The sequence below is a fragment of the Notamacropus eugenii genome, chromosome 3 (assembly GCF_028372415.1).
Source record: "Notamacropus eugenii isolate mMacEug1 chromosome 3, mMacEug1.pri_v2, whole genome shotgun sequence".
In the NCBI taxonomy this organism is placed as follows: domain Eukaryota; kingdom Metazoa; phylum Chordata; class Mammalia; order Diprotodontia; family Macropodidae; genus Notamacropus; species Notamacropus eugenii.
Genome location: NC_092874.1, coordinates 9804254 through 9832175, shown reverse-complemented (window position 1 = coordinate 9832175; position 27922 = coordinate 9804254). Strand labels below are relative to the sequence as shown.

At 40.9% G+C, this 27922-nt stretch overlaps 1 protein-coding gene across 1 annotated transcript in view; it reads left to right on the top strand.

Moving 5' to 3' along the window:
• The first annotated feature begins 844 nt into the window (after positions 1-844).
• The window catches only part of LOC140531354 (anterior gradient protein 3-like), a 59913-nt gene continuing 32835 nt past the window's right edge, over positions 845-27922 (top strand). The window contains exon 1 of the mRNA XM_072650331.1: positions 845-992. Within this exon, the coding sequence (XP_072506432.1) occupies positions 845-992 (148 nt within the window). The remainder of the gene's footprint in view (positions 993-27922) is intronic.

Here is a 27922-nt window from a genome sequence, read left to right as displayed (position 1 = left end):
GAGAGACAGAGACAGAGAGAGAGAGAGACAGTCAGAGAGACAGAGAGAGAGGGAGAGAGAGAGAGAGAGAGAGAGAGAGAGAGAGAGAGAGAGAGAGAGAGAGAGAGAGAGAGAGAGAGAGAATGTAACATTTCCGTGGGCTAACTCATTTGTCTTTATATCCCCAGTGTCAAGGAAAATGACCAGCAATCATTGGTGGTTAATAAGTATTACTTGAATGGAAAAGAACACACTAGAATGTACAATGACATTTTCAGTAGCTTTTGGGAAGAGAAGACTTAAGTTACTCCAACCACACACAGACTTTGGCTCCCCAGCATCCAAAGTAAAACGGAGCTCCTTAGAAACTGTGAATTATATACCTTTCACTCTCTGAATTCCGCACACGTGCATATTATCATCTCTTTCAAAGCTGAGGCCTTCGGTGACTTGGGCTTTTCTGACTGGCTGTTCAATCACTCTTCTCAAGTAGAGAACATCAAGGTCTCCTCTCAAATAAGCTGCCAGCTTTGGAGAGATAGGAAGGACCTGATTAGACCTGTCTGGCTCCCTTGGCAGAGTAAACTCATTAAATACGCAGGAGCAGCAATACATATGACTGTTGCTGTTACAGGAATCTTAGAGGGAACTGATGTCCATGGGAGGATCAAAAGTAGTTTCCTGATTTTCCTCTCGAGATAATTATATCATCCTTGTTCCAGAACAATTAGTCTAGCTCTCTGCTCATTAGTTTTAATGAGTCACATGGATGAATGGAGAAACAGGTGGGGAATTGGCTCTCCTTTGATCTCAGGATCTTTTTCCAGGCTTCTGACTATGATCACTTGCATGGGAGTAAGTCTGCATGGAACATAAGAGATCCATGTGGGCTGCGGACAGTGGGCGGCCAACACCAACAGCTGCCTGGAGAAGAACAGACCCAGAATGTGGGTTCACCCAGCAGGTGGAGACCAGTGCAGCTGGAGAAGAGCCTGGCAAGCTCATTGTCACAAGTGCCCAGGTCTGGGGCCTTACCCACATGTTGTCCAGCCTCCCTTGGCTCCTGCGTCAACAATGTCTCTGCACCAAGGGTTTGGGAATTGGAAATAACCCTGATGAGCATCTAATCCAGTTGTTTTATTTTACAGTTAAAGAAACTAAGGCTGAGAGAGGGGAAATCAGAGATGTGACCAGGGTTGAGAGACAGTGAATTAAGGAAGTCAGAAAAGCAGTGAGAGATGTAATGGAAGGAATGACTGTTCAGTGCAGCATCAGAATTGAGAAGGAAGGACATGGTTATTGAAAGGGGAATGGGCCTTGAGCAGCCTAGAAACAAAATAAAGCTTAGAACATCTTAGCAAAAACCAAAAAACTAGAATACAGTAGCAGGGATTGGCCCAATGGTGACCGGACTCACAGGAGTTCACTGCCATCCCATCCCATTGTGGTAGTCATTCTTCCCAAATGGCACCAAGTTCTCTTTGAATTATTTGCAAAGGGGGATGTAACAACTGGCCGCTCTACCACTCAACTCAGGGCACAGCAGTGCCTTGGGATCCATAGTCATCTGACTAGAAAGAAATTGGATTTCTGCTGTTGAGGACCCAAAACTCTTGATGGCAATAATAATGATAACTGTTGGTCTTTCTGTTTTCCATTTTGATTATGACAATAGAAGCAAGGATTGTGAATAACAATCACATTTATAGAGAGCTTAAAGGTTTATGAAATACTTTTTTCACAACATAGCTCCAAGTTGAAATACAAATGCAAATGACCCCATTTTAGAGATTAGGAAACTGAATCTCAGAGGGACTTAAGTGATTTGCCCAGGATCAACACAGCCAAAGACTTGTCAGTCAAAATTTGAACTTGAAAATCTTTGACTTCACTGTCCGGATACTCCTTTGGCCATCAGTCCTCTGTCTTTGATGCCCCCACTAAGGTGGTTTGTTGTTCAAGCTCTGGACTTGGAATCAGGAAAGTATGGCTAGAAGTCCTGCCTCAGACACTTAAAAGATGGTGACTCTCAGAAAATCATTTAATATCTGTATGCCTCAGTTTACTCATCTATATACTGGGGAAGAGGCCACCACCATGGTTTAAAAGTTCCTTTTCATCTTTAACCAATGATCCTAGGATCTCTCTGTTGTCTTTCCCACTTAGAAATTGTTTTCACTTCCATGGCCCTACTTCTTTCCCCTACAGATAACAGTCATATGACTATCTTCAACCCAGTATTCCTATGCCACATCTACAGTTACCAGTTTGATAATGCCACAAATATAACCCCATAATAGTGCTGCTGGGGAGAAAGTCCACTCATTCTTCTTCAGGACTGATCTGATCATTAGCATCACCTCTTGGACCCTTCTCCCACTGCCCCTCATTCGGCTCATCTCCTCCTCACCCCACCTTCCCAGGGCCAAGAAGCATGAGGCTAGCCCCTCTCTCACATGACAGACCTTCAAATAGCTGACGACACTTAACAACACCTCCCCCCACCCCAGCATCTGCAGACAAATTGAAAGCAAACTCCTCTTTTCTCTCAAAATCAGTTCCCCCTCCCAGCTTCCCTATTTCTTTGAGTGCTGACGTCCTTTTCTCCGTCACCCAAGCTCAAAACCTGGAAGTCTTCTCCAAGCCTTCCTTCTTCTTTGACCCTCCAACAGTCAATTCATTTTCAAGTCCCAGACATCCCTCTTTGAGTCAAGTCCCAGCCGTCCCTCTCTTGAATCCATACATTTCTTCCTATACCCATGGCCACCGCTCTAGTTCAGGACTTTCCTGTACTCTCATAGTAGAATCTTCATTGGTCTCTGTCTCCAGCTCTCACATCTCTTGATCCATCCTGAAAACTGCTGCCAACCTAATGCTCTTAAGTGGGCATTTTGATCATCTCACCCTGCTGCTCAGCGATTACGAATGTGTACCTACTGTTTCCCTGGCGAAGCGTTGTAGACCCATTTTGCCCGTAGAGCCTCACCACCAATTCCTATGACATTGAAATTAGCCTATTAGCTGTTCCCCAAACATTTCAGACACTGTCTCACAACCACATCTTTTTTTATCCTGTTCTCCATGTCTTTCTTGCATCTTTCTCCATTCTTTCTAATAATCAAAATGCTATTAATTTTTAAATACTCCATAAAACCTTCTTCATTCAGGAAACCTTTCCAGACTACAGAGATAATAACACCCCACATTGAGATACCTGTTTAAGGTTTTCAAAGCACTCTCTGTGTATCTGAACCTCACAAAAGCCATGTGAGGGATATGCTACAGGTATCTCAAATTGGCACATGTGGAAACTGAGTCTCTGAGAGTTTTAATGAGCTGCCTATGGTGATACAAGTCATCTTAAGTCAACAGACATTCACTAAGTGCTTACTATGTGACAGGGCCTGTGTTAAGCCCTGAGGATGCAAAGAGATGCAAAAATAGTCCCTTTTCTTCAGTGGCTCACATTCTAATGGGGGAGAATACACATAAATGACTGATTGCATACTTTGGCTGAGACTACATGTAAATAACTATGAGATACACCCGGCATAGAAGGAAGGTAATCTCAGAGTGAAGACACTTGGAGTGAGGGTATGAGGGAAAGCCACCAACAGAAGGTACGATTCCAGCAGAACCTTGAAGGAAACCACGGAAGCCCCAGAGGGAGATGAAGAGGGACAGAAGACGAAAAGGCATATCATCAAGAGATGGGGCATTATGTTAGAGAAATATCAGGACGGCCAAGGTCACTGGATCTCAGAGTATGTACAGAGGGTTAAGCCATGAAAAAAAAAAAGAAATCAAAGTTGTTAAGAGCTTTGAAAGCCAAACTGAGGATTTTGTGATTGATGCTGGAGGTAATGGGGAGCTGTTGGAGTTTATTGTGGGGGTCGGGTGCGGGGGAGGTGACGTGGTCAGATCTACACTTTAAAAAGATCATTTTGGCAGCTCAATGGAGGACAGACAGGAGTAAGGAGAAACTTGAGATTCCTCTTTGATTGGAGTTATTCCAAGACCATGTGATCATTTATCAGAAATGTGGTAGGGGGATTTTTTCTTTTTTTATTATTCTATTTATTTTTTTTTAATGTTCTACAATCACTACCATAAAACTTAGATTTTTACCCCCCCACCTACCTCCCACCACCCCCCTCCCTCCCCAAGGCAGCATACAATTCTATATGGGATCTACATATACTTTTCTATTGAATATATTTTCACTATAGTCATGCTATGTAAAAGAACTAAAATAAATGGAAGAAATCATATAACAAATCAAAACATAATACACACACACACAGAGACATGATCTGCTACATTCTGTGAATGAATTCCATAGTTCTTTCTCTGAGTGTGGAAGGCATTTTGCCTTAGAAAATGACTGGGAATTTTTTTTTTTAAGTTCTTGAGTTATTACAAAGTTCCAAGTCTACCAGCAAAAACTCTTGTACACTGTGGTCATTGCTGTACACAAAGTTCTCCTGGCTCTGCTCCTTTCACTCAGCATCAGGTCATATAAGTCCTTCCAGGCCTCTCTGAAGTCTTCTTGTTCATCATTTCTTATGGCACAATAGTACTCCATTACATTCATATACCATAATTGATTCAGCCATTCCCCAATTGATGGGCATCCCCTTGACTTCCAGTTTTTGGCAACTACAAAGAGTGCTGCTATGAATATTTTTGTACATGTGGGGCCCTTTCCCATTTTTATGATCTCTTGGAGGTACAGTCCTAGTAGTGAAATTGGTGGGTCAAAGGGTATGCACATTTTTGTAGCCCTTTGGGCATAGTTTCAAATTGCTCTCCAGAATGGTTGGATCAGCTCATAGCTCCACCAACTACGAATTAGTGTTCCAACTCTCCCACAACCTCTCCAACATTTATCATTTTCCTGTTCTGTAATGTTTGCCAATCTTATAGACGTGATGTGGTACCTCAGAGTTGTTTTGATTTGCATCTCTCTAATCAAAAGTGATTTAGAATATTTTTTCATATGATTTTATGTATCTTTAATTTCTTCCTCTGAAAATTGCCTGTTCATATCCTTTGACCATTTATCAATTGGAGAATGACTTGTATAGTTGTACATTTGAGTCAGTTCTCTATATATTCTAGAAATGACACCTTTATCTCTGAGATTAGCTGTAAAAATTATTTCCCAATTTACTACATTCCTCTGAATTTTGGTTGCATTGGGTTTGGGGTAAGGAGATTTCTTATTCAAGTATGGATAGACTCAATGGCTGCTGAGATCCCCCTGTGAACTTGACCCAGTGATTCTTGAATCATGAAAGAATGCTTGTATCTTGTTCACGTCTCATCTCTCCAACTTGACTATACTCCCTTTGGTGATCCAAATAACACCTAGCACAATGGCTTGTACAAAGCAGGCCCTTAGTCATTGTTTCTTGCATATTTGATTCTATCTTTCAGTAGAATTCCAGAATTCTTTCTTCCCATACTGAAGATCATTCTGCAGAAGAAGGTTGAGGCATTGAGTCATTGTTATTCATGTAGACCATCTGCCTCTGATGTTGAAAATCAAAATGCCCTCTTAAGAGCATTAGGTTGACAGCAGTTTTCGGTATAGGTAGATAAAGGTTGATGTCACTGAGAGATGAAAATATGATTGAAGAAAAATGAAAAGTCATGAACACCGGAAGTAGAACTCCTGAAACAAGTTTTAAAATTGAATTTGTAAAAGAAACCCTGATTCTTAGAGTCTGTTTATTTCCTCTCCAGCTTGGAACATGCTCCAGAGGATATTATAACCAAAATAACTAGGAGAGGAACAAGTTAGAATTCCAAGTTTAGAATTCATTTGTCTTTGGACACTGGATTTCAAAATTGAATCCCAAATGATACTACTTCATTTTCCCTTGGGATGTGTGATTTCCTGTCCCAGACCTTTAAACTTCTTATCCATCACATTGGGCTTATATGAGACATTTTAGTAAGCTAAATATTAGAGAATTTGAAATATAAGGATTAAGTTTCCCATCAATACTCATGAGTTTCAAAATTATACGGAAAATATTTGTCAGGGGCTGAGAATGTTTTTTAATACCCACAATGCAGAGTTGTGGAGAAGAGAGAGAGATAAATTAAAGAATTTGGGAGACTCTGAATGTTTGTGAGGTTCTGGCCACTGCCCTCAAGATTGCAGAAACCTACATTCTTCAAGTGTTTTGAAAAGGTGGCCATCTGTTCCTGTTGGGAGACGCTGAGGGCGTACTCCAAAGGAGAGCAATCATCTCAGGATATGAAACCCACAAGCAGGTGGGGGATAGCAACAGTAGAAAAGAGCAGATAATCAAGACAGGGCAAGAACAGTCATCCAGGAGGGTTACTCAATTAATCTATTAACAAGAATTTAATATTCACCTACTTACTATATGCCAAGATCAAGCATAGATTTTTGGATTACAAAGACAAAAGTATCTGTCCTCAAAGAGCTGACTTTCTAACAGTATGTTCCCTGAGAGGTATACCCATAAGCACGTGTGGGGCTAGCTTCGGTAATGACAAGCCATGTAGGTGCATATGCCCACCATCTCCAGGTGATAGTCTGTTCAAGAGTTCATTTGGCAGCTGTATGGCATAGGAGATAGAGCATGGAACTTGAACTCAGAAAGATCAGAGTTCAAATTTGCCTCAGATATTTAGTAGCTGTATACCTTAGGTAAATCCTGAACCCTTGTTACCCTTCATTTCCTCATTTGTAAGGTGAGGATGATAAGAGCACCTACCTCACGGTGTTATTACAAAGATCAAATGAGGTAGTATGGGTAAAGCAAACTTGAAAGGGCCATGTCAATATTAATTCATATTCTGTAAATGCAAGTCTGCTGCCTGAACTGTGCTCCCTAGACTCATGGCCTGCAGCCTGCATATCCTACCTTTCTGTCTTAAAAATACAAAATATTTCTGAATATTCCTGCATTGACATAAAGGATTAAAAAAACCTACTGACCTGAAACACAAAAGAATAATCATGAGATCTGATAATGTAAATAATTCCATTGAAACTTGGAACACAGCAGTGCGTTCCTCCTTAATGAAAACTATGCTTGTCCAAAGACATTGGCCTAACCAATCATACTTAAAAAAATTGAAGTGGATGAAAAAATATCTAATGAGTAGACAATAGCATGCAACGAATGGGCAGTCATAGAGTGAATGAGTGCATTAGTACATTGTAGTACTATGAATGGTTTCTGGTGGAAGGAAGCATTCCACCTCCTCGTGAGAGTGTATGTGTGTGAGTGTGTGTGTGTATGTGTGTATAACAGTGGAAAGAAGATTGAGTTAAGAGTCAAAGGAACAACTCTGCAATCTAAGCTCTGCTCCTGGGTAGCTGTGCGACTCTGGGCATTTCATCTCTCTGTCTCCGTGCCATCACCCATAAAATGACAGGCTTGGAACACGTGATCTCTGAGATTCCTTTGACTCCCTAGATACAAGTCTATGGGCAGGGTCTCACCAAAAGTCCATGTACACTAATGCTCACAAATGAGAACCAATAAAGAAAAACAGGCAAGCTCCTTAATGGAAAATTGGTGGGAAAGTGGGGACATCACCTTTGCCAGAAAACTTTTAGCATGATCTCAGATTTTACAATTAAAATTGCAGGTGGCACAAAGTTACAATCAGAAGATACATAGAGGTTAGGATTTAGGAGGAAGAGATAAACTTAGGAAGAAGTGATCTCTTCAGAGTTCATGATAGAGGAGGACAGAAAAATCAAGCTCTCTCTCTCTGTCTTTCTCTCTGTGTGTCTCTCTCTCTGTCTCTCTGTCTCATCTCTCCCCCATCTCTCTGTCTCTCTATCTCTCTCTTTCTCTCTGTCTCTGTCTCTCCCCCCTCTGTCTCTCTCTCTGTTTCTCTCTGTCTCTCTCTGTCTCTGTCTCTCTCTGTCTCTATCTTTCTGTCTCTCCCTCCTCTGTCTCTCTCTGTTTCTCTCTCTCTCTGTCTCTGTCTCTGTCTCTCTCTCTCTCTCGGAGATATTATCTCATTCCCATCTAATGACCTTATTCACTATTTTGTATTTTCTACTATATGCTCATGTGTATATCTTCTCCAATTCCTGGTGATTATTTGCTTGGATAAAGGCATTTAATTGCTATTCATCATTGTTATAGTCTTTTATGCAACTAGCTTTTGGTAAGAAGAGGCTAAGCTAATGTGTGCAGGTATAGGGTTACCTTTTCCCTTTAAGGGATGTCAACCAGAGAAGCTAGTACCTTCTTAACTTGAAAACCATGCTCCCAGACCAGGAGGACACACAGAAATAATTCTATCCCACTCTTTTTCTCTCTCAGGGAGGAAAAGAGTTGGCAGCCAACTGTCCCCACTCTCAAGTTCCACTCCAGAAAGAAATCAGTTTCCCCTGGAGAAGAATGAGGAAGAACTGAGGGAATCTCTATCCATTCCTCCCCCCAAGATGCCCATCTATATGTTTAGGTATCTCATGTGGAAAACTGCAGCTTCCATAAGCAGCAAACACACCTTGCATGCTCCCAACTCTTTTCTTTATTATTTTCATTACTTCACCAAGCTTCTTGGCTTTGGGCTGACCTGTATTTGTTTTAATGAACTGCATATCCAGAGTATACTTATCCTTACAAGATTATTGCTAAACAGAGAGTCAAATCATCCTAAATTTCCCAGATGGAGAAATTAAGGCAAATACACAGAACTGTCACTGACACAGTTCTGGAAAAGAGAAACTCATACTCAGTTGTCTCAAACCTGCTACCTCTGGGGCTGATTTAAATCATCTTCCTCAGTCTCGGAAAAGCCTGTGATTCCCAACCTATTTTTAGCAGAGCTTTGCGTACCCAGAATAGATCTACCCTGGCCCCTATTAGCAGAATGGTTGTGTCCTGCACTGAGCCTTGGGAACCAAACCATTCTTGATTTGGCCATCTGTGGCTGTTGGGCAGATGTGCCTCTGGGTCCTCTCTGGAACTGAGTCTGAGGGACAAGACAAGGGGCTGGAGAATGGCCTGAGTGGCCACAGAGTGTAATTTCATCATTTAGGGGAGCCCCAGGGTGAAAACTCTCTACGCTGATTAAGATAAGCAACTCATGTAAATTATGACCATAGAAAGTGGCCCAGGGCCTAGGCCTAGGGCACTCTCTATGAAGTTGTGACTCACTCAGGATCACATAACCAACGTGTGTCAGAAACAGAATTTGAACCCAAGACTTCCTGACTTTGAGGCCAGTCTTTTTTTTTCTCTTGGTGGCACTGCTTTACTGCAGAGTGTGCTCAGAAAAATATCCAACAATAAAAAAAAATTCTTGGCAGCCTTTGAAATACCTGACAATGGAGCATAGTCTCTCTCTGTCACTCTGTCTCTGTCTCTGTCTCTCTGTCTCTGTCTCTGTCTCTCTGTCTCTCTCTCTCTCTCATACACACACACACACACACACACACACACACAGAGTATGGGACATAGGAAACCACATTCAAATTCATTCTTGTGAAAGACCACATTCTCCCTCCAAATGTTGCCAAACAAAGTTGTTGGGCACTATCCACTCCTTAGCCTTGGCAGTCTCTCTCCTCCAGACTTCAGGCTGGGAGGAGCAGACATGGGCCCATAGTCCCTCAGCATCTGGTACATATACTACATATGGTGAGTCCAAGCATGGAAGATTCATTCATACGCAGCCAGCAGGATGAGTTTCAGGCATATCCAGCTGCTATGTGGTACAGACATAGGCATTAAGCCATAGCAGCCAGAAATGCGCCTCTCACTGAAAGCTACATGTCACCATTTCTATTTAGATCAAGACAAAGCTGGCTCCATTGGACCTCACATGAGCATGACAGCATTAACTTCATAGTTCTTGGTTCTGTGTTAGAACCAGAACTGGAAGTAAGATGGGACCAATGAGTCTTCCTCTCAGGCCCTGACACCACACTCTCTTCTTAGGGAGCTCACATCCCTATTCCTTACATCACCATCATTCAGACTGGCTACCCTTCATAGTAATGGGAATATGCTCTGGGTAGCTGTCCCTCCCCTCAATCTTCAGCTGCCCTCCTTTCCCTGGATCTCTCTCCCCTCTACTCCCTGCTGACTACATTATCAGGGTAGGTACACCTGGAGCCGCATTTCTCTAAGTGCCCAACTATGCTCATACCCTATAGACTTTCAGAGGATAATGGGATGTCTTCAAATATTCTTGAAAGAGAACCTAGGAACATATCTCTAAAGCTAAAAGAGACCTCAGGGGTTGGGGAATGCTTTATTCCAAATATGTCAGCATTGAGGCCCAGAAAAACCAGGTAGTTTGCCCAAGACCATACAGGTAGTAAGTGTCAGAGGCAGGATTCAAATTCAGATCCTCTAGTTCTAAAACTAGGGTTCATTCACACGTGTGCTTGCTATTTCTAGCCTGTTTGAGCTACAACAAATGCCTGCAGTTGTAGAGTCTTGGGGTTGTGTTGGAGCTGAGCCCTTGCATGTTCACGCGCACCTATAATACAGTTAATGTATCCCTGTCTTTCCCAAGTGAAGAAAGAAGGGCAAGCAGCATAGGCACTTTTTGGAGTATGCATTACACATGATTGTAGCTCATTATATGTATATACCTCAGCCTCTGTGATGTCAGATCCTTAAAGGGAGAGATGATCTTTTTCTCCTCCAGCTGAGCTTGGCACATAATAAGTGATTAATAAATGTTTGTTACTTAATTGAATTGTGTATATATGAATAAATACATATTGTCTATACATATATGTTATATGTACATATTTATATATGTATATACACACTCACACATACATACATATGTACACATATATATTTAATTCAGTCCCAAAAGAATTTTTAAGTGGCCATTATATGCAATGCAGCAAGCTATTTGCCAGGGATACAAAGCAAAAAATCATTCCTGCCCTCAAAAAATTTCACCTTACTTAGTTATCTATCTATCTATTTATCTGTCTATCTATCTTTCTATCTATCTATCTATCTCTTCTTGCTGAATATCCATCATTTATCTACACATATACATTCACATATATACTTAGATGTGTGGATACATATATATATAGTCACATATACATATACACACACAGACACAATCACACACACACATGTATTTCAAAAAGAGCTCTTCTTCCATCCCATAGGTTCCCAAAGCGATTGATACCATCCTCTGAGACACACTGGAATGATACAGGGGGCCAATAGTAGCCTCAGCTATAATTGAGAGGAGTTGAATATACATAAGGGGACAGGGGAAACAAGGAAAGAAGAGAAGAAAATTTTGAAAAACCATTTGTATATGTTTCGTCTGCTGTTTAACAGATTTAAAATCATAGCGATTGCATTATTTTCCAAATAAGCACATGAAATGCTGCCGACAGGTCTTAACAAGCAAGTGCTGGCAGGCAAGTATCTTAGGTATTGCCCAGAAGTCCAGCTTGCATTGGTAGGAATATGTGCATGTAATGCCTTGTTTACAATAAGATACATGATACAATATTGCATTAACAAAGTTTCAATGCAGGAAAAACCCCACAAATTTACAATAAATTATTCAATTTAAGATGTGTCATTTTTTAAATTATACAGTTTTTGAAATGATGCAAATTTCAAAAATAAAAAACCTGTTAAAGAGTTAAAGAAAGTAGATTTTCAGAGTGTACTGAGTAATTTTTTTTTGGAAATGGAGGTAATAGGTCAAATAAGTATGGAAACCTCTGATCTGAGGGATGTATATTACAGTCAGTGGAGTCAGGTTTCAATTTTGCCTCTGTCTCTTACTACCCAGGTGATTAGCATCAGACTTCTTATCTGGAGGGTCTTAAAGGTCCCTTCCAACTCTGGCCAGGTTCTTAGGATTCCTCTGAGGTCAGAAGCAGGGCAGGGGTATTATGCCCATTTTACAAAAGGTGAAGGGTCTTGCCTCGCCTCTGCTCTCTCAGTCCTGGGCTCCATCTCCTCAGCCACTGAGCCCTAGAACTCAAAGCTGAACGAGTAATACAGTCTCTGAGTGAGGCATTTAGGTATAGCATGTCCTTTCAGAAGAACGGTGCTCAATGAGGACAAGAGCCCTCTGACTGAGGGTGGTGGTCAGCCTGAAAAGCATTCAGAGGAAGGGGCCAGGACAACGGAAGACCCCAAAGCCTGGCCTCTTAAGGATATTTGAGGGGTCTGGAGAGAGTCATCCTGGAGAAGAGGAGCTTAAAAGATGGTTGACTCCAAGTATTTGAAGGAAGGGCTGTCACAAAGAAGATGGATTGACCTCTTCTGCTTTTCCCCAGAGGGTGAGTCTAGAAGCAACAGGAAGTAACAAAGAGGCAGGCTGAGGTTTGAGGTCAGAAACATTGTCCAAGTGGTTAGCATTACTCTGGAGAGGAGTGGCCCCCCTCTGATCATAGTGGCTCCCCAGCACTATAGGCTTTCCAGAGAAGGTTGGGCAATGACTTTGGAGGTTATTCTCATAGAAGCCATTTCTCTACCATGAGGGCTCTCCACCTTTGGACCCCTTGGTCCAAAGTCTGGAGAAGCCAAGGGACCCCTACTCAGAATAACATTTTTTAATGAACCAAATAAAAAACAGGTTACTCAAAGAAATCAATCAAAAAATTTTAAAGAAGTTTACAGATCCCAGGTTAAGGACCCTCATCATAGGCAACAAGATGGGGCAATGCACAGTTCTGGCCCCAAAGTCAGAAAGATCTGAGTTTAAATAGAGCTTCATACATTTACTAGCAGCTGAGGCCGCTAGGTGACAGAGCTGAGTCAGGAAGACTTACCTTTCTGAGTTCAGATTCAGCTTCAGATACTTACTAGCTATATAACCTTGGACAAATCACTTAATCCTGCTTGCCTCAATTTCCTCATCTGTAAAGTGAATCAGAGAAGGAAAGGACAAACAATTCCAGTATCTTTACCAAGAACACACCAAATGGGGTCATGAAGAGTTAGGCTCACCTGAACAAATGCTTACTAGTTGTGTTATCCTGAGCAAGTCACTGAACTTCTGCTTACCTCCGTCTCTTCAACTGTTAAGTGTGAATAGTAGCCTCACCTCCCAGAGCTGTGTGTAAAGTGCTTAGTATGCTAAGACCTGGAACATAGTGATATGAAGTGCTAGATATCATTGTTATCATTGATTATTATCTTTATTTTAGACTAGGAAGAAAGTCTGGACCTGCCATTTCACTTCTATAGGGAACTCTCAGGTGAGAAAACTCTCTCAATACATAACCTTATAGTTGAGAGAATTGCCTGGGTCTCTGAAGACCAAATTACCAAATTTGGGGCACACAACCAGTAGGTGACAAACAGGTCTAGAATCCAGGTCTTCCTGGCTCAGAGGACAGCCCTCTGGCCACTATGGCACACTGCCCCTGCTGCTCTTTGACCAAGGTAATGATCCTAGGCAACAATGGCTCATTTTTTTCTACAAACTCATTGGAACACATTGACGTTCTCAGAGGCATGAGCTCAGTTGAAAAAGGTCCTGGCTGTCTGAGTGTGAAAATACTGTGAAGATACCAAAAATGTATGAAATGAGTTTAGAGTGTGTCAATTCCCCCAATCACAGAGATGTCTCTTCAGTGGAAGTGTCTTCCTGGGAAACAGCTGCTTGAGCTTGGGTTAGAGTCCAAGATGGAGCCTGGCTTCAAGAGTTGGAGAGACTTGGGTTTGTGTCACTTTCTCTAAGAGAAGGATGATAGAGGAGCTCTGGAAGAACCAGGAGCCTGAAACATGCCTCCAAATTAGCTCTCAAGCATTACCTTCCCTTCCCTTTCCTTTTCTTTCTTTCCCTTCCCATCTCATCCCTTCCTTCCTCTTGTTTTCTCTCTCTTCCTTTTTTCATTCTTTCTTCTTTCCATTCTTCCTTTTTCACTTTCCCTTCCTCTTTGTTTTTATTCTTTATTCTCCCTCTTTTTCTTCCTCTCTCCCTCCCTTCCTTCCTCCCTTCCTTCATTCCCCTCTCTTTTTTTTCTTTCCTTCCTTCCTTCTGTTTTTAGAGAAAATGCTTCTTTGTTCTAAGAGGTTTCCTTAATGCTTCCATGATTAGAAAACACAGGTTCAGCCCAGTACTGCTCTTCCATTCCCCTCAGGATTTCTTCAGCCTGGTTTCTCTAGCCATTCTGCTGGGAGGCTCCCTCCAGCCTCTGGGGTTCCCTGTATAGGCAGCAATCTCTGTGAAGCCTTCTAAAAATGATACTCCACCTAGCCACGCCACACCAGCCCCTGGCAGCCCCTCTAAGAGCCCATGAACATCCCAAAACATTTTCAAAAAAGCAAACAAATGTGAAACATATTGAGACAGTGCTTTCCTCACAAGAGTATTTTAATTCTCTAGATTTCAGCCTTGCCAAACATGGTGTGACTTCTCCAGTTTCCATGAATTTGCACAGAGGGTCTCCCAGACCTAGAATGTGTATCCTCCTCCTCCATGCCTCCCATAATGCTGCCTTCTTCTAGGATCAATTTTGGGGCTACCACCAGGAAGTTTTCCCATACTGCTCCAGCTCAAAGGTCACCCTTTGAGCTTGTATCTGGCACATGACTTTCAGCTATCTAGTGACAAACACTAGTGACTGTGTATGACTGTGCCTCTGTAGCCAGGTTGAATACAGGAGACAAGGTCTGCAATTTGGAGATTATGGTGCAATTAAAGAAAACACCCACCCCTCCACACGCAAAAAACATTACCCAGAGCAGGTCTGCTCTTCTGTTTGCTTTTGTATTATGTCAGAAACTATCAACATTAATTTTTCAATTTCCATAATTTCTGAAATTATAAACTCTGAGACAAGACTCAAGGCCTTTTAATTCATTTCATACCGTCTGATGCATTCCATGTCCATGGGAGAGCTCGCTAAATATCATTGGCTATTTCTGTGACAACTGAGATCTACCAGACCCCTCCACAGAGCAGTTGCTGGAAGCCCAGATTCTGAGTGGGAAGGAAGGCCAAGACTCCCCTTATCTCTCTGAACCCATTTATCCATCTGAGATCTGGCTGGGCTATGGGTACGTATGCCAATGCCCATTTTTAGGCAAGCTTTTGTTGGAAGGAGTAGAGAAAGTCACCAAATGTTTTATTGCCTGCCCATGATTGAGCAAACATGCCAGAAATGATCATGATTTTACACCTCATCTCCAACACACACACACACACACACACACACACACACACACACACACACACACACACACACACACACACACACACACCACTGCTATCTCTCCCCTTCCCCAGGAGTAGCTTGGGAAAGGGAAAAATTTGGTTTTGTTTTCAGATCTGATGTCCATCTTCAGAAAGTCTATTAAGAAGTAACAAGTCTGTCAAGATGTTCCAGGGATTGGAGGAGTCTAACCAGAGCTCTAGTTCATACTCAGATGGTACTTTTAAAATTGTAAGGCATTTTACATCATCCATCACTCTGACACATCTAGAAAGTCCCTCTGGTCACTGTTCTAGGTATGCAGGAGCAAAACTGAGGGAATTCCTGCCCTCATGGACATTAAAGTCTTTCTCCATCTCCTCTGACCTCACAAGAGCCCTGTAAGCTCGGTGTTATCATTCCTATTTTTACAGATGGAAAACTGAGGCTAAGAGAGACCTTGCCCAGGGTCCTGCACTTAGTATGAATTTGATCCCAGATTTGAAGCCAAACCTTCCTGACTCTGAATCTGGCAGTTTCACCATCAAGCCATGTTCTGGATAGACATACAAGGTGATGAACAATGAACATTCTCATCTTAGGATTTCTTCCTTAAACCAATGGTTCTAAGATTCTGTGTATTACAGTGACTTTCTGGGCTTTCATTCTTCATGGTTGAAATCAAAGAAATTCAGTAACTTCACTTAGAGAAGCACAGAGATTTAGAAGTGGATGAGACCTCAGAGGACAACTAATACAAGTTCCTTCATTTTGCAGGAAACTGAGGCCAAGGAAGTTTTAGTGACCTGTCCAAAATTACATAGGTAGTAAAAAAAAAAAAAAGAGGTAGCATGATTTGAAACCCAGATTCTCTGAATACAAATCTCTTGCCTCATAATGCCTACCTATTGTCACCAATGGAATGGTACTAGAGATAAGTATGCTCTGTCAAGACTGCCTGACACTGACTTTTTGGCCTCAATATAATTTGGTGAATTCAACAGTTTCCTCACCTAGAAAATGAGTGGCTTGGACTCAACGTAAGGCTCATTCCAGTTCTAAAAGTCTGGGAGCTCAAGGATAGGCTCTCACTGCAGAATTTGGGTCAGCTTCGGGAGGCAGCTCTCTCCATGGGACAATATCAGAGGAATGTCTCCCTGTCCCCTAATATCTCCCACACCCAGATTTCTGATGCTAAAGTTTTTACAATTAGAATTATATTCCTTTAGCTTAATTTCTTTTTTCACCTGAATAAAACAAAAGAAAAGTCATATCTGACAGGATCTTTTCAAGAGCCCTTTGAACAGAGTGAAGGGAAGACAGAATCCATGGCTTCTGTCTAAGCCTACTGAAGGGACAATCAGAGGATACCAGTGAAGGCAGGGGAAGGAAATAGATGGCTATGGGCTTCAGAGATGAACTGTTCAAAAACATGAAAGCAGAAGTTAGAATATTGACTGTGAAGAACAAGAAACAGTCAAGAAAGCAATGGGCCATAAGCTTAAAAAGGAAACACTGTGAAGGGCTTTCAGTTCCAAGTAAGGGAATCTGTATTTCATTCTAGAGGAAATAGAGAGCCCCCAGAACACGGGAGCAGGGCAGCACCATGGTCAGCACTGTGTTTTGGGAGATCCTCTTGTTAGCTGGCAGAAAGGGTATGAAAGGTCTACCATGGCAGGAGTCAACAGGACTCCCCTCTGACGTTCAATTGCCCTTGGAGATCCCTCCTGTCATTGGCTTTGCCTGCCATCAGTTGTTACTGTTTTGTGTCATGAGGCTAATTGTTATTTCTTGGTACTCCCAGACCAGTTATATTTTATTACGAAAAAAATTAAATCTAATAAATTTGAAAAAAAAATAGAAGAATGATGATAGGGAGACAGACATTGAGGCTAAAGAGGATATAAGGTATTTGTTCCAGCAACCAGGCAAATGCTGGTCAGAGAGGCCAGTGTTCTCTGGTTATTTCAGTAATAGACAGGTTTTTCTTTCTGAAGTGGGATTGCAACTCAGGAAGTACCACCCAGCTCCAAGGGAAAGAATAGGAAGAGTGAGTGAGAGAGGTAGAGAGGCAGATTTAGGCTTGAAACTGGAGAGAACTCTTTATCAATAAGAGCTTTCTTGAAGTGGAGTGAGTTGCCTCCCTCCCTTAAGGGTCTTCAAGCAAAGTCTGGATGACCACTTGCTTGTCATGAATACTGGAGGGAAGGTTCTTCTTCAGGCATGGGTTGACCTCAGTGGGCACTGGGGTCCCTTTCAGCTCTGACATTCCATGATTCACTAAGCTATTCCCCCATCATTGTTTTACAAACGAGAAAAATTAGTCCCAAAGACAGAAAATGATTTAGTCAAAGTCATACAGCTAGCAAGAAGGAGAGCCAGGATTCCTACATGTCTTTTAGTCCTGAATCTGGAGCACTTCCCAATACAACTGATCATTCTCAAGACTATAGTTGCATGAGCACCCATTCCAGATTAAAATGAAAGAGTGAGGTCAGACCCACCTGTGAAGGGCTTGAATTGAAGCATTCTATTTAATTATGCACTCAGAGAGACATTTTATTTTGTCATGCACAGACTTCCAGCCTTGTAATTCATGTTGGAAAGAATGTCTTAAACAGCGAGTCACAAGAGACCAAGAGTGGACTGATCATCTGGTTCACTCACCCCGATGTGGGCTATAGGACTGTAAAAGAGTCAGATGGTTCAGATCTAAATAAAACTGTACATAAAACTCTTTCTTCTGGTCAATAAGTTCACTGCCAGCTATTCTTTGGAAACCCAGACAGACTGGGTTGGCTCAAAATTAAAACAAAACAAAAAGACATATATTCATTCATTCATCAGGCATTTGTTAAGGAGCATGTGTTTGCCAAGCACTGAGCTAAGAAGTCTCTAAGGTATGACTTGAACTCAGAGGAAAAATGTCAAAACCAAAAATGACCCCTGCCCTTAAGCAACTGATATTTTACTGCAAGAAAAATGTGTAGACAGACAAGTAAATGAAAATATACTAAAATGAGGCATGGATGGGACTAAGGAGGTCCTAAGACGTAGGGAACACTAAGAGGACTTCCTAGCAAGTGGCACCATCCTCTGGTTCCACTTACCATTGTGATGACTTCCCAGACCATAGCTCCCTTTCCTGATCACTTGTCACCTCTTCATGTTGTCTTTGCATTAGAATGTAAGTTATTTCACAGCAGGGATGGTCTCTATTTTATATTTGTATAACTGGAGCTTAACACAATGCTTAGCACATATTCAGTGCTTAGTCCATGCTTCTTACTGATTCATGAATGAATTTGGAAGAACTAGGATTAGAAGAGCAGAAAGTTTTCAACATTCTAAGTTGTAATCACTGAACAGATGATTTTGACTCAATTGTTCTGCTTAGGTATGAAGTTAGGATTTATTTCTGGAGATAACTATGATGAAAAACAAAAGGTATCAATAAAATTTATTTTAAAAATAAATCAAAGAGTGAAGCCACGGTGGTGGAGCAAAGGCAAGGATTTGCCTGAGCTCTACCAAATTCCTCTCCAAATATCTTAAAAATCATCATGTTGCATCAACATGAATTCTGCAGTGGCAGAATTCACAAAAGGATGAGTGAAATGATTTTCTGGCCCAAGACCACTTAGAAAATCAGCAGAAAAAGTCTTTTCCACCAGGGTGAGAGTGGAATAGAATACAGTGCAGGCAATGCCAGGACAGCAGCAGGAACTAGGGGGAATCAATTGCTCTTACTGTCTTCTGAAGCTTTCACTTGACAGATAGTAAGGGGGTCAGACAGCTAATCAGAAGACTGTAGGGGTACTTTTGACAGCTCTGGGTGCAGGACTCTGTTGCACTGCTCATATATGGATCCAGGTTGTAATCCCAGGATAAGGAGGAGCACCAACACACCAGAGCTTGCTGTCTCAGGGGATCAAGGATCCTGGCCACAGTTCCCAGGTGCAAAAGAGTTCTTGTGGTCACTCACAGACCAGAGCATAGGCCAAAACCTCTCCTTAGATCATACCAACTTGGAAGAATTGGCAGCTTGCAAGCACTAGCTCTGAAAACAGCTGTACAAAAAATCCTAAAGTTTGGGACAATGCACCTTCCAGCCCAGGAGCAGAGCTCAACTTGAATATAAAACTGAAAGTCAAGAAAGAGGCTGAAAAAAATGAGTAAACAACAAGAAAAAAAGAGATCCTGTCCACAGAACGTTATTATGGTTGCAGAAGAAAACAGCAAAGTCAAAACTGCTACATCCCAAACCTTAAAGAAAAATGTGAATTGGTCTCGGGCCCCAAAATAATTACTGGAAGAGCTCAAAAAAATTAAAAATCAAATAAGAGAGATAAAGGAAAAACTGGGAAAATAAATGACAATGGCCCCCAAACAATCATGAACAAGGAGGGAAAAAAATGCTGAAGAAAATAACACCTTAAAAACAGAATACACAAAATGGTAAAAAAAAAAAAAAAAAAAAAAAAAAAAAAAAGAAAGAAATTCACTGAAAAAACAGAATTGGTCAAATTGAAAAATATTTTTTGAAATGAAGAGAACTCAGTAAAAAGGAAAATTAGCCACATGTAAAAAGATGAACTAAAAAAAAATCACTGATGAAAAGCACTCCTTAAAAAGTAGGATTGGCCAAATGGAAAATGAAGCACAAAAGCTCAATGTAGAAAATAATTTCATTTTTCTGCAATTACATATAAAAACAATTTTAACATTCATGGTTTTTGTTCTGCTGTTTTGTTTTTCTTTGTCCTAAGTGGAGTTTTATCTTGGGAAAAATGATGACAACAAACAACAAAACAGATTCACAAAATGAAATTCACTGAATCAACAGCATTTCTTATGGAAACATCAGAAAATTGGAAGCTCAAGTTGCTGAGTGAGTTGTGTTCTTTCCCTCAGAGTCACATGGCATTCTGCTTCTACTTAACCGTTGGGGAGTTTGCAGCCTAATGTGCTTCCAACACTTCCAGCTCCGCCCGTTGTTTTCTGTGAGAACCAACCCAAAGCCACCATGAGCCCCACACATGCTCTTCCTTTTTTCAGATTTTAATGTTATGTTTATTTTATTCATGTTCTTTATATTTGATGTTATATTTTTTGTTTTTAATTTATGGTATAGTTTAATATATAGAATAACGGAAACATTTCCATAACACTATATAATTTTTAAAAAGGTGATTGCACATGAAACTGCAAGTCTGTTACGTACAACTTGCTTTTTTAAAAAATATATAATGAAATCATCATGTAAATTTCCTTTTTTTGACTTTTGAGGTCCAGATTTTCTCTTCTGCATCCTGTCCCCTCCATGAGAAGGCAGGCAATTTCACATAGGTTCTACATGTGCAGTCATACAAAACACATTTGCATGTTAGTCATGTGGTGAAAAAATATGGGCCAAAAAATAAAATAAAAGTAAAGTCAAGAAAAAACGTGTTACTGCATGGAAAGATGATACTTGTAACTCTTAAGAATTCTCCCATTATTAGGGCAGTTAGATTGAGTGTACATAGATAGCAGGCATGGGCTTGAGTTTAATATGATGGGATGTTATCTAAAACATAAAATTCAGGGATGAGAAAGAAAAATGCACTGGGAGAAGGAGGAAGGGAGAGGTAGACTAAAGTAAAATATCTCACATTAAAGAAGCACAAAAGAGCTTTTAAAGTGGAGGAGAAGATGGGGGGCAGTAGAGAAGAGTACTTGAACCTCACTCTCATTAGAATTGGCTCGGGAAGGAACAATATGCACACTCAGGTGGATATAGAAATCTGTATCACCCTACAGGAAAGTAGAAGGGGAAAGCGAGGCAGTAGTCAGAAGCATGATGCACAGGATGAAAGAAGAAATAGTAGGATAAACAGGAAAAAAATAGGATAGTCATAAATGCAAATTTTTTTTACAAGTTTCTCTGATAAAGGCCTCATTTCTCAAATGTATAGAGAATTGAGTGAAATTTGTAAGGATGAAAGTCATTGCTCAGTTGATACATGGTTAAAGGATATGAATAGATCCTTTTCAGACAAAGAAATCAAAGCTACCAATAGTCACATGGTGATACAGATACATCACAATTGATTAGAAAAATTCAAATGAAAACAACTTTGAGGAAGCAGCCCATACCTGTCAGATAAGCTAATATGACAGAAATGAAAAATGACAAATGTTGGAGGGGATGGGGGACAATTGAAACACATGCACTGCTGGTAAGTTATGAATTGATCCAGTCATTCTGGAGAATGATTTGGATCTATGCCTGAAGGGCTATAAAACCATGTTTACCCTTTGACTGCTACTAGATTTATATCTCAAAGAGATCATAAAAAAGAAAGGACCTATATGGACAAGAATATTTATAGCAGTTCTTTTTGTAGTGGCAAAAAAACTGGAAATTGAGAGGATGCCCATCAGCTGGGAACTGACTGAACAAGTTGTGGCATATGATTGTGATGGAATATTGTTGTGCTCTAAGGAATGATGATGCTCTCAGAAAAAAAAAAACCACACAGTAATGGTAACTTTATATGATGATAAGCTGTGAATGACAGCTATTCTCAGCAATGAAATGATCCAGGACAATTCCAAAGGATTTATGATGAGAAATGTAGAATATGAATGCAGATTGAAGTGTATATTTTTAAAATTTTCTTTCTTTTTCTTTTCTTTTATTGGTTCGTATTTTCTTTCATATCATGACTAATAGGGAAACATAATTTGCAAGATTGCACATATCTAAGTTCTATAAAATTGTTTGCCTTCTCAAGGACGAGAAAGGGGACAGAGGGAGAGAATTTGGAACTTAAATTTTTTGAAAGATACTAAAGCTGTTTTTACATTCAATTGGGAAAAATAAGATGCTAAATTTAAAAAAAAATAAATCAAGGTGTCATACCCACCAAAAATTTAAAATCATAAAGTATACTCTCAGACATTTAGCATAATTGAGAAATCTATGGAAAATTCAGGAAAAAATTAAGTAGAATAGAATTGTCATTTAAAAAACAAAACCAGTCTAACTGGGAAGCTGTCCTGTTTTTTCTTTGCCATTAGGTATTTGGGTCTTCTCATTAACTCTTTCCTGAGTCCAACCACTGGGTTCCTGCCACAAAGCTCCCAATTAACGTAAAGGAAGTCCCGTCTAGACTAGATAGCATCTAAGTTTTTTTTTAATTATCATTTTTAAAAGTCCTAGTTTTTATCTCTTGATTTTGCTGTGGGCGCTCTTTCTTAAATACCAATTAAAACTTTTCAATTTGCTCACATCCTGTTCCTCATGTCGGTGGTCACTGACATTCAGGGGAACTGTTAGCAGCCCTTTAAATGGGGGTGGGGAGGGCAGAGAAGGAAGAGGGAAGAAATGAAGGAGGGCTCACTTATGTGGCTTTGATGAATCTTTCTACAAAAACATTTACTTTGTAAAGAACTTGTCTTAGTATCATTAAAACTACCCCCCATAATATCAGTTCACGTTTTTTAAAATGAAAAATGTCACCTCTATTTATAATATCTTCAGAATATATGAAGATGAATGACATTTGCTCCTTCTAAATTTTCCAGAGTAAATTCACATATATATTATATGTTTAAACTAAGGCACTTGGGCCTGCCCAGAGCCCCCAGCAGTTCAGCAGCTTTTCATTCAACCCACATATAGACTGCCTCCCCCAGTCAGAATTTAAGCTCCTTCAAAGCAGGGACAGCTTCTCTTTTTCCATGTATTTCCCAAGCACTAGCATAATATTTGGCATATTGTAAGCCCTTACAAACTGAATTTCCATTCATTTTTCAGGCATATCTATAAAGCAAACCCATAGTAAAGGTGAGATCTGCCCCACTGCTCCCTTTCCTCTGTGTCTATGGATGATAGTTTTGAGATGTAATTTTTAAAAAGGGTGGGGCAGGGCAACCCCAGGTCTGGCTCCCACCTGAGACATTTACTGGTTGTGGGATCCTAGGCAAGGCCTGGAACTTCTCTGTACCTCCAATAAATAAAGACAATATAAATTCATAATATAAATACTATAAAAAAATTAATATTAAAATAACAAAATAGTTGATATGGGTTGAAATTTTGCCTCTACCACTTAGTATCTGTGTGGTTTTGACCAAGACACTTAAGCTTCCTAGGCCTCAACTTCCCCTTCAGTAAAATGAGAGGACTCTGGGGCTCTGAGGTCTTATGTCTGTGGTGATCAGAGAGGCCCTGAAGTTTTCTGGGAGTCTCTTCAATCAGCTCAGTGCCAGCCCATCTCCCCCCTCAGCGCTCACCATGATCAGAGAGAGAACTTCCTTTTCCTCAGACTCTGTCTGGGCAGGTCATCCATCCTCCATCACACTGAACGTTCTAGCTTTCTATTTTCTTGTAAGTTGATTCCAAACAGACTGCTGAACAATGGGAACCACAAGATAGTGTGTGAGTTGAACTTAGGCATGGGAGACACATTTCAGGGAGGAGAGTTTTTAGGCTGTATTTTGCTCTGCTTCATTACATGCTTTCGTTTTATAACAACAGTGGGATAATACTGCATATTCTCGGCTATGTGAGTGAGAAGGTGTGGCAGACAAGAGAACAGGGTTGTTGATTTTGAGCTAGAAGGGATCTTGGGATTCTTCAAAGCTTATCAGCTTATTGATGAGAAAACTGGGGTTAAGGGACTTAACTATACTATACTATACTATACTATAGCAATGACAGGGTTGGGGTGGGGACTTCCAGATTCCTCTGCTCCAAATCCAGAATTCTTTCCATAGATCTATGAAAACCATCTTTAAAGCCCTCAGTATGTTTTCCACTAAGGGCCTTTCCATTCATTTCCACCTAGCTTGATAGACATTTTCATGTTTGCAATGCTAACACAGTCAAAACCTTTTAGTTTCCACAAGTCATTATTTTCATGCCCCAAATCAAATTTAAACATCCAAAGAACTCTTTAAGACTTGTATTTCACCACCTCTGATCTTCAAAATATTTAATGTAAGCATTGATACAACAATCCTTTCCCTAGCTCCAAGTTGTTTCTCTTTCTTAAATCATCCAACATACACTTCCTCTAGCATCCTAAGCACCAACCTTGCTTTAGGTCTCTCAATAATTCCTGGGCACCAGTGTAGCTGCTACAACTTGTCCTTTACTCTAGATACACAACTGCCCCAATGTCTTTTCTTGGCCAAGTGTATCTGAACCAGGCATGATTTTGGCCATGTTGCATGTCATGATCATGAGACACCCATGATGTACCTCTCCATGGTACTTTGGTCACTCAGAATTTGTTCACTATCACACAGCATCACAGAAAGGGCTGGCTTTGGTACCAGGAAGCAGGTTGTTATGACTGAAAGAACTGAAGATTATGTTGAGAATAAAGAAAGGGGTTTAAGTTTGCAAGACTACCATCTTGAGAGTAAGTATGGCAACAGATTGTGATAAGATAAGGGAAATTTTGAGTTCATCAACATGGAAGTAGAGCAATGGCAAGACTATGGATATAGTCATTTGTGCAGCCAGAGGGAAAGGTCATCAGAAATAAACAAGTCAATGAATTGGGAGGTTAGGGTATTTGAGCATCAGTATGTATGACAAAGTCCTCTTCTGTGAGGGCAGAAGTTAGGGAGAAGAGAAACACTGTGGGCTAACTTATTGAGGAAAGAAGGGGAGTATCCTAAGAGATCAGCATATGCCAGGTACCAGAATTTAGATTGGATGGTAGATATAGAGTTAAAGAAGGAGAAGTTACTAGAAGGAGAGCCTGGATGTAACAATGGGGAGCAAGAGATATGGTGATTCCCCTGGGTCTACTAGTGAGCCAGAGGCCTGTAATATCAATGGTAGAAAAGATAGCTAGGAAGATTGTGTCATCAGGAGGGGACTGAGTCTCATTGAAAGGCAGAAGATGAAAGGAGTTGGAAAGAAAAAGATTTAAGATGAAAGGCAATTTGTTATTTATGGAGCAAGTATCCCAGAAATCAGAGTGGAAAGACAGGGAGCTTTAGAGTGTGACATTGGGATGGGTGCTGAGGGAAATGGGAGATGGAGAATGGATTTTGGATAATGGAAACCAGGGATTCAGAATCATGGGGATGGGGAGGGCATGACTGGATGGGATTGTGTTCCTCAATGAGTTTAGGTGGGTTATTAACATCACGAAGGGTTCAATGTCATGGGGGAGTCCACGAAGGGTATTAAATAGCTCAGGTGAGGGGAGCTGATGGAAGACACTTCTCTCCTATCCTTGAAGGCCAATCAGGAGAGGGGGGAAGGGCACTGGAAGGAATGACCTCACAGAAGACATTCTAAGAGCCTGGGCATTTTCACTGCTCATCTCAATCATCGACATCCCGGCTTCAAATCTCAGCTGAATTCTCACATTCTGCAAGAAGTCTTCTCTAGTGGTCTTCCTAAACAGTAGTGCCTTTTCTCTGAGAGGATACCCAGTTTCTCCTGTGTGTATCTTATTTGTATGTGATTATTCATTCCCTTTCCAAATTGACTTTGAGCTCCTTGAGAGCAGGACTGTTGTTTGTTTTGTTTTGCCTGTCTTTGTTTTCCTAGTACATAACATTTAGTGTCTGGAACAAAGTAAGTGCTTAAATGCTTCTCAACTTGACTCAGTGCAATGGAATAAGCACTTGATTTGGAGTCCAAGAGATCTCCAGACTAAGTGTATGATCTACGGTTTTACTAGCACACACTTGATCATTAGAAGAATCTCCAGTCTGGTCTCATTGCCTCTTGTCTCTTGCCTCTCTCTGGTCCTCGCGAATGTCACTGGGTTATAAATAATTCCCATCAGTTCTACCCCTACTATATAACCAAGTAGAAAGACCCTTTGCTGATTTGTGCCTTTCAAAACAAGAGATGGAAATCTATGAAGTGCAAAAAATAAGTGAGTCTGGCAGTGCTCCTTGCATGCAGAGAATCACTCTTTATCTCCCCATGGCTTCATCTTTAGAAGCAACATTTGGGTCAATCAATGAGGGATACTTGTCTGGGCTGAAGATCGCTAATTCTGTGTGCTGTTGACATCTCTACTTCTTTAGCAGAGGTAGAGTGGGACAGTGGAAAGAACTAGAGATTCAGAGTCACAAGACATCTGGTTTTGATTCTACCTCAGACAGTTACTGACTGTGTGAGCATTTAACCTGTGTCCATATCAGAAACCACCTTACTGAGCCCAGGGGAAATTCTAAAAATGGGAATGAGAAGACACCTCACAGGGTTGATGTGAGGAATTCAATTTGTACTTGCAAAGCACCAAAGAAAGGCAATCTATTATTCTTATAGTGTGGTAATGTTCACATCATTCTGATTGCATTATTTTCCTTAATATATACGGAGTTTATTAATATAAAAAATGCATTTGATAACTATTGGTGTGTCCTGTTCTTTTCTGGTCTCTAGGAATCCTACTGAACAAACTCTTAAACATGAGTTGTGGGGGATTCAAGGACTTTCCAAGTCCTAGTCCTTGACCCTCCCAGTCTAGTCGAAGAGGCAAGACCTACATACATGAAGCAAGGCAACATAACCAAACAGGATGCCGTCAGATACTGAGTGGGTGGTAACACCAGTAACCACACCGGAGGCCCAGGCAAGGCCAGCTATCAGACCTGGGGGCTCAAAATAACTTAACGGAATCGAGGGAGAGCTGGGTTGAAGCTGTGGCTTAGCTTAACCTCAGTAGACAAGAAAGAAAGTGGTTGAGTAGTCAGCAAGACCCTCCATTCCTCTAATTAAGCCCCTGTTTTTATTTTCACCTTTGTAAAACATTCAGAAAGCTCATGGAGGGAGGCCTAGGGGGAAGGGAGAAAGTGATGTTTGGCCTTCCACACTGTCATCAGTTTGATATCCCACCCAACTTTTCTGGAAGAGACCAAGAAGGATCACAAGTGGCACTGGGACTTAATGTCTTTGAACTGCATCAAATAAGTAAAAAATTACAAAAGAAGCCCTCTCAGGTGACTTGAAAAGATCAACATTTCCCACCAATCTGAGGAGTACTAATTACATTTTCCAAAATAAAGAAATAAGAAATATTTTGATTAAGACGCTGTAAATGTTGGACATGAAATGCAATGCTTAATGAAATCCAGGAGAGTCAATCTGGCAGAATAGAAAACCTCCCTCCAAATCAGGAAGACCTAGGTTTGAGACTAACTCAGATCTATTCTGGTTCTGTTACCCTGGGCAAGGTACTTCACTTCTCAGTGCTCTGGACAAAACTCTAAGAATATAAATTGACGAGAAAGTACAGGCTTGAACTGGTAGAGAGATTGTTCTCACTCATAAACCACTAGAATTCTAAGTCCAGTCCCTGTGAAATGCAAAGACCAAATAGATAGATAGACACAGTGGGCTGTGCGGATCACATAAGAGCTTCTACAAAGACTCAATAGGACCGGGAAGTGCAGGATTGGGTGCCCCTAGAATTCAGTAATTCATCCTGCACCCACTAGGTGTTTAATAAATGTTTGTTACATTGGATTGGATTAGAATGAATACTCTCCTTTGAAGAATAAAATTGGCCATTTGAACCAACCATTCCTTCCGGACCAATTTGCTCCCTAAGCTCCAGAACGAGAGAGTTGAGTGTGGTAGGAAACGATGGTAGAGCCATATTCTTGAGTTCTCATTGATTATGGTCATCTGAGTTGTCATCCAGGAAGGTCATAGCCTAGGAGGAGAGGAACCACATCTAAGTGGGCAAGAAGAGGGGGAACAGGGTAGGGGGAATAGCAAGAAAGGCAGTAAAAGGAGAACTAGTGAGGGGGCAT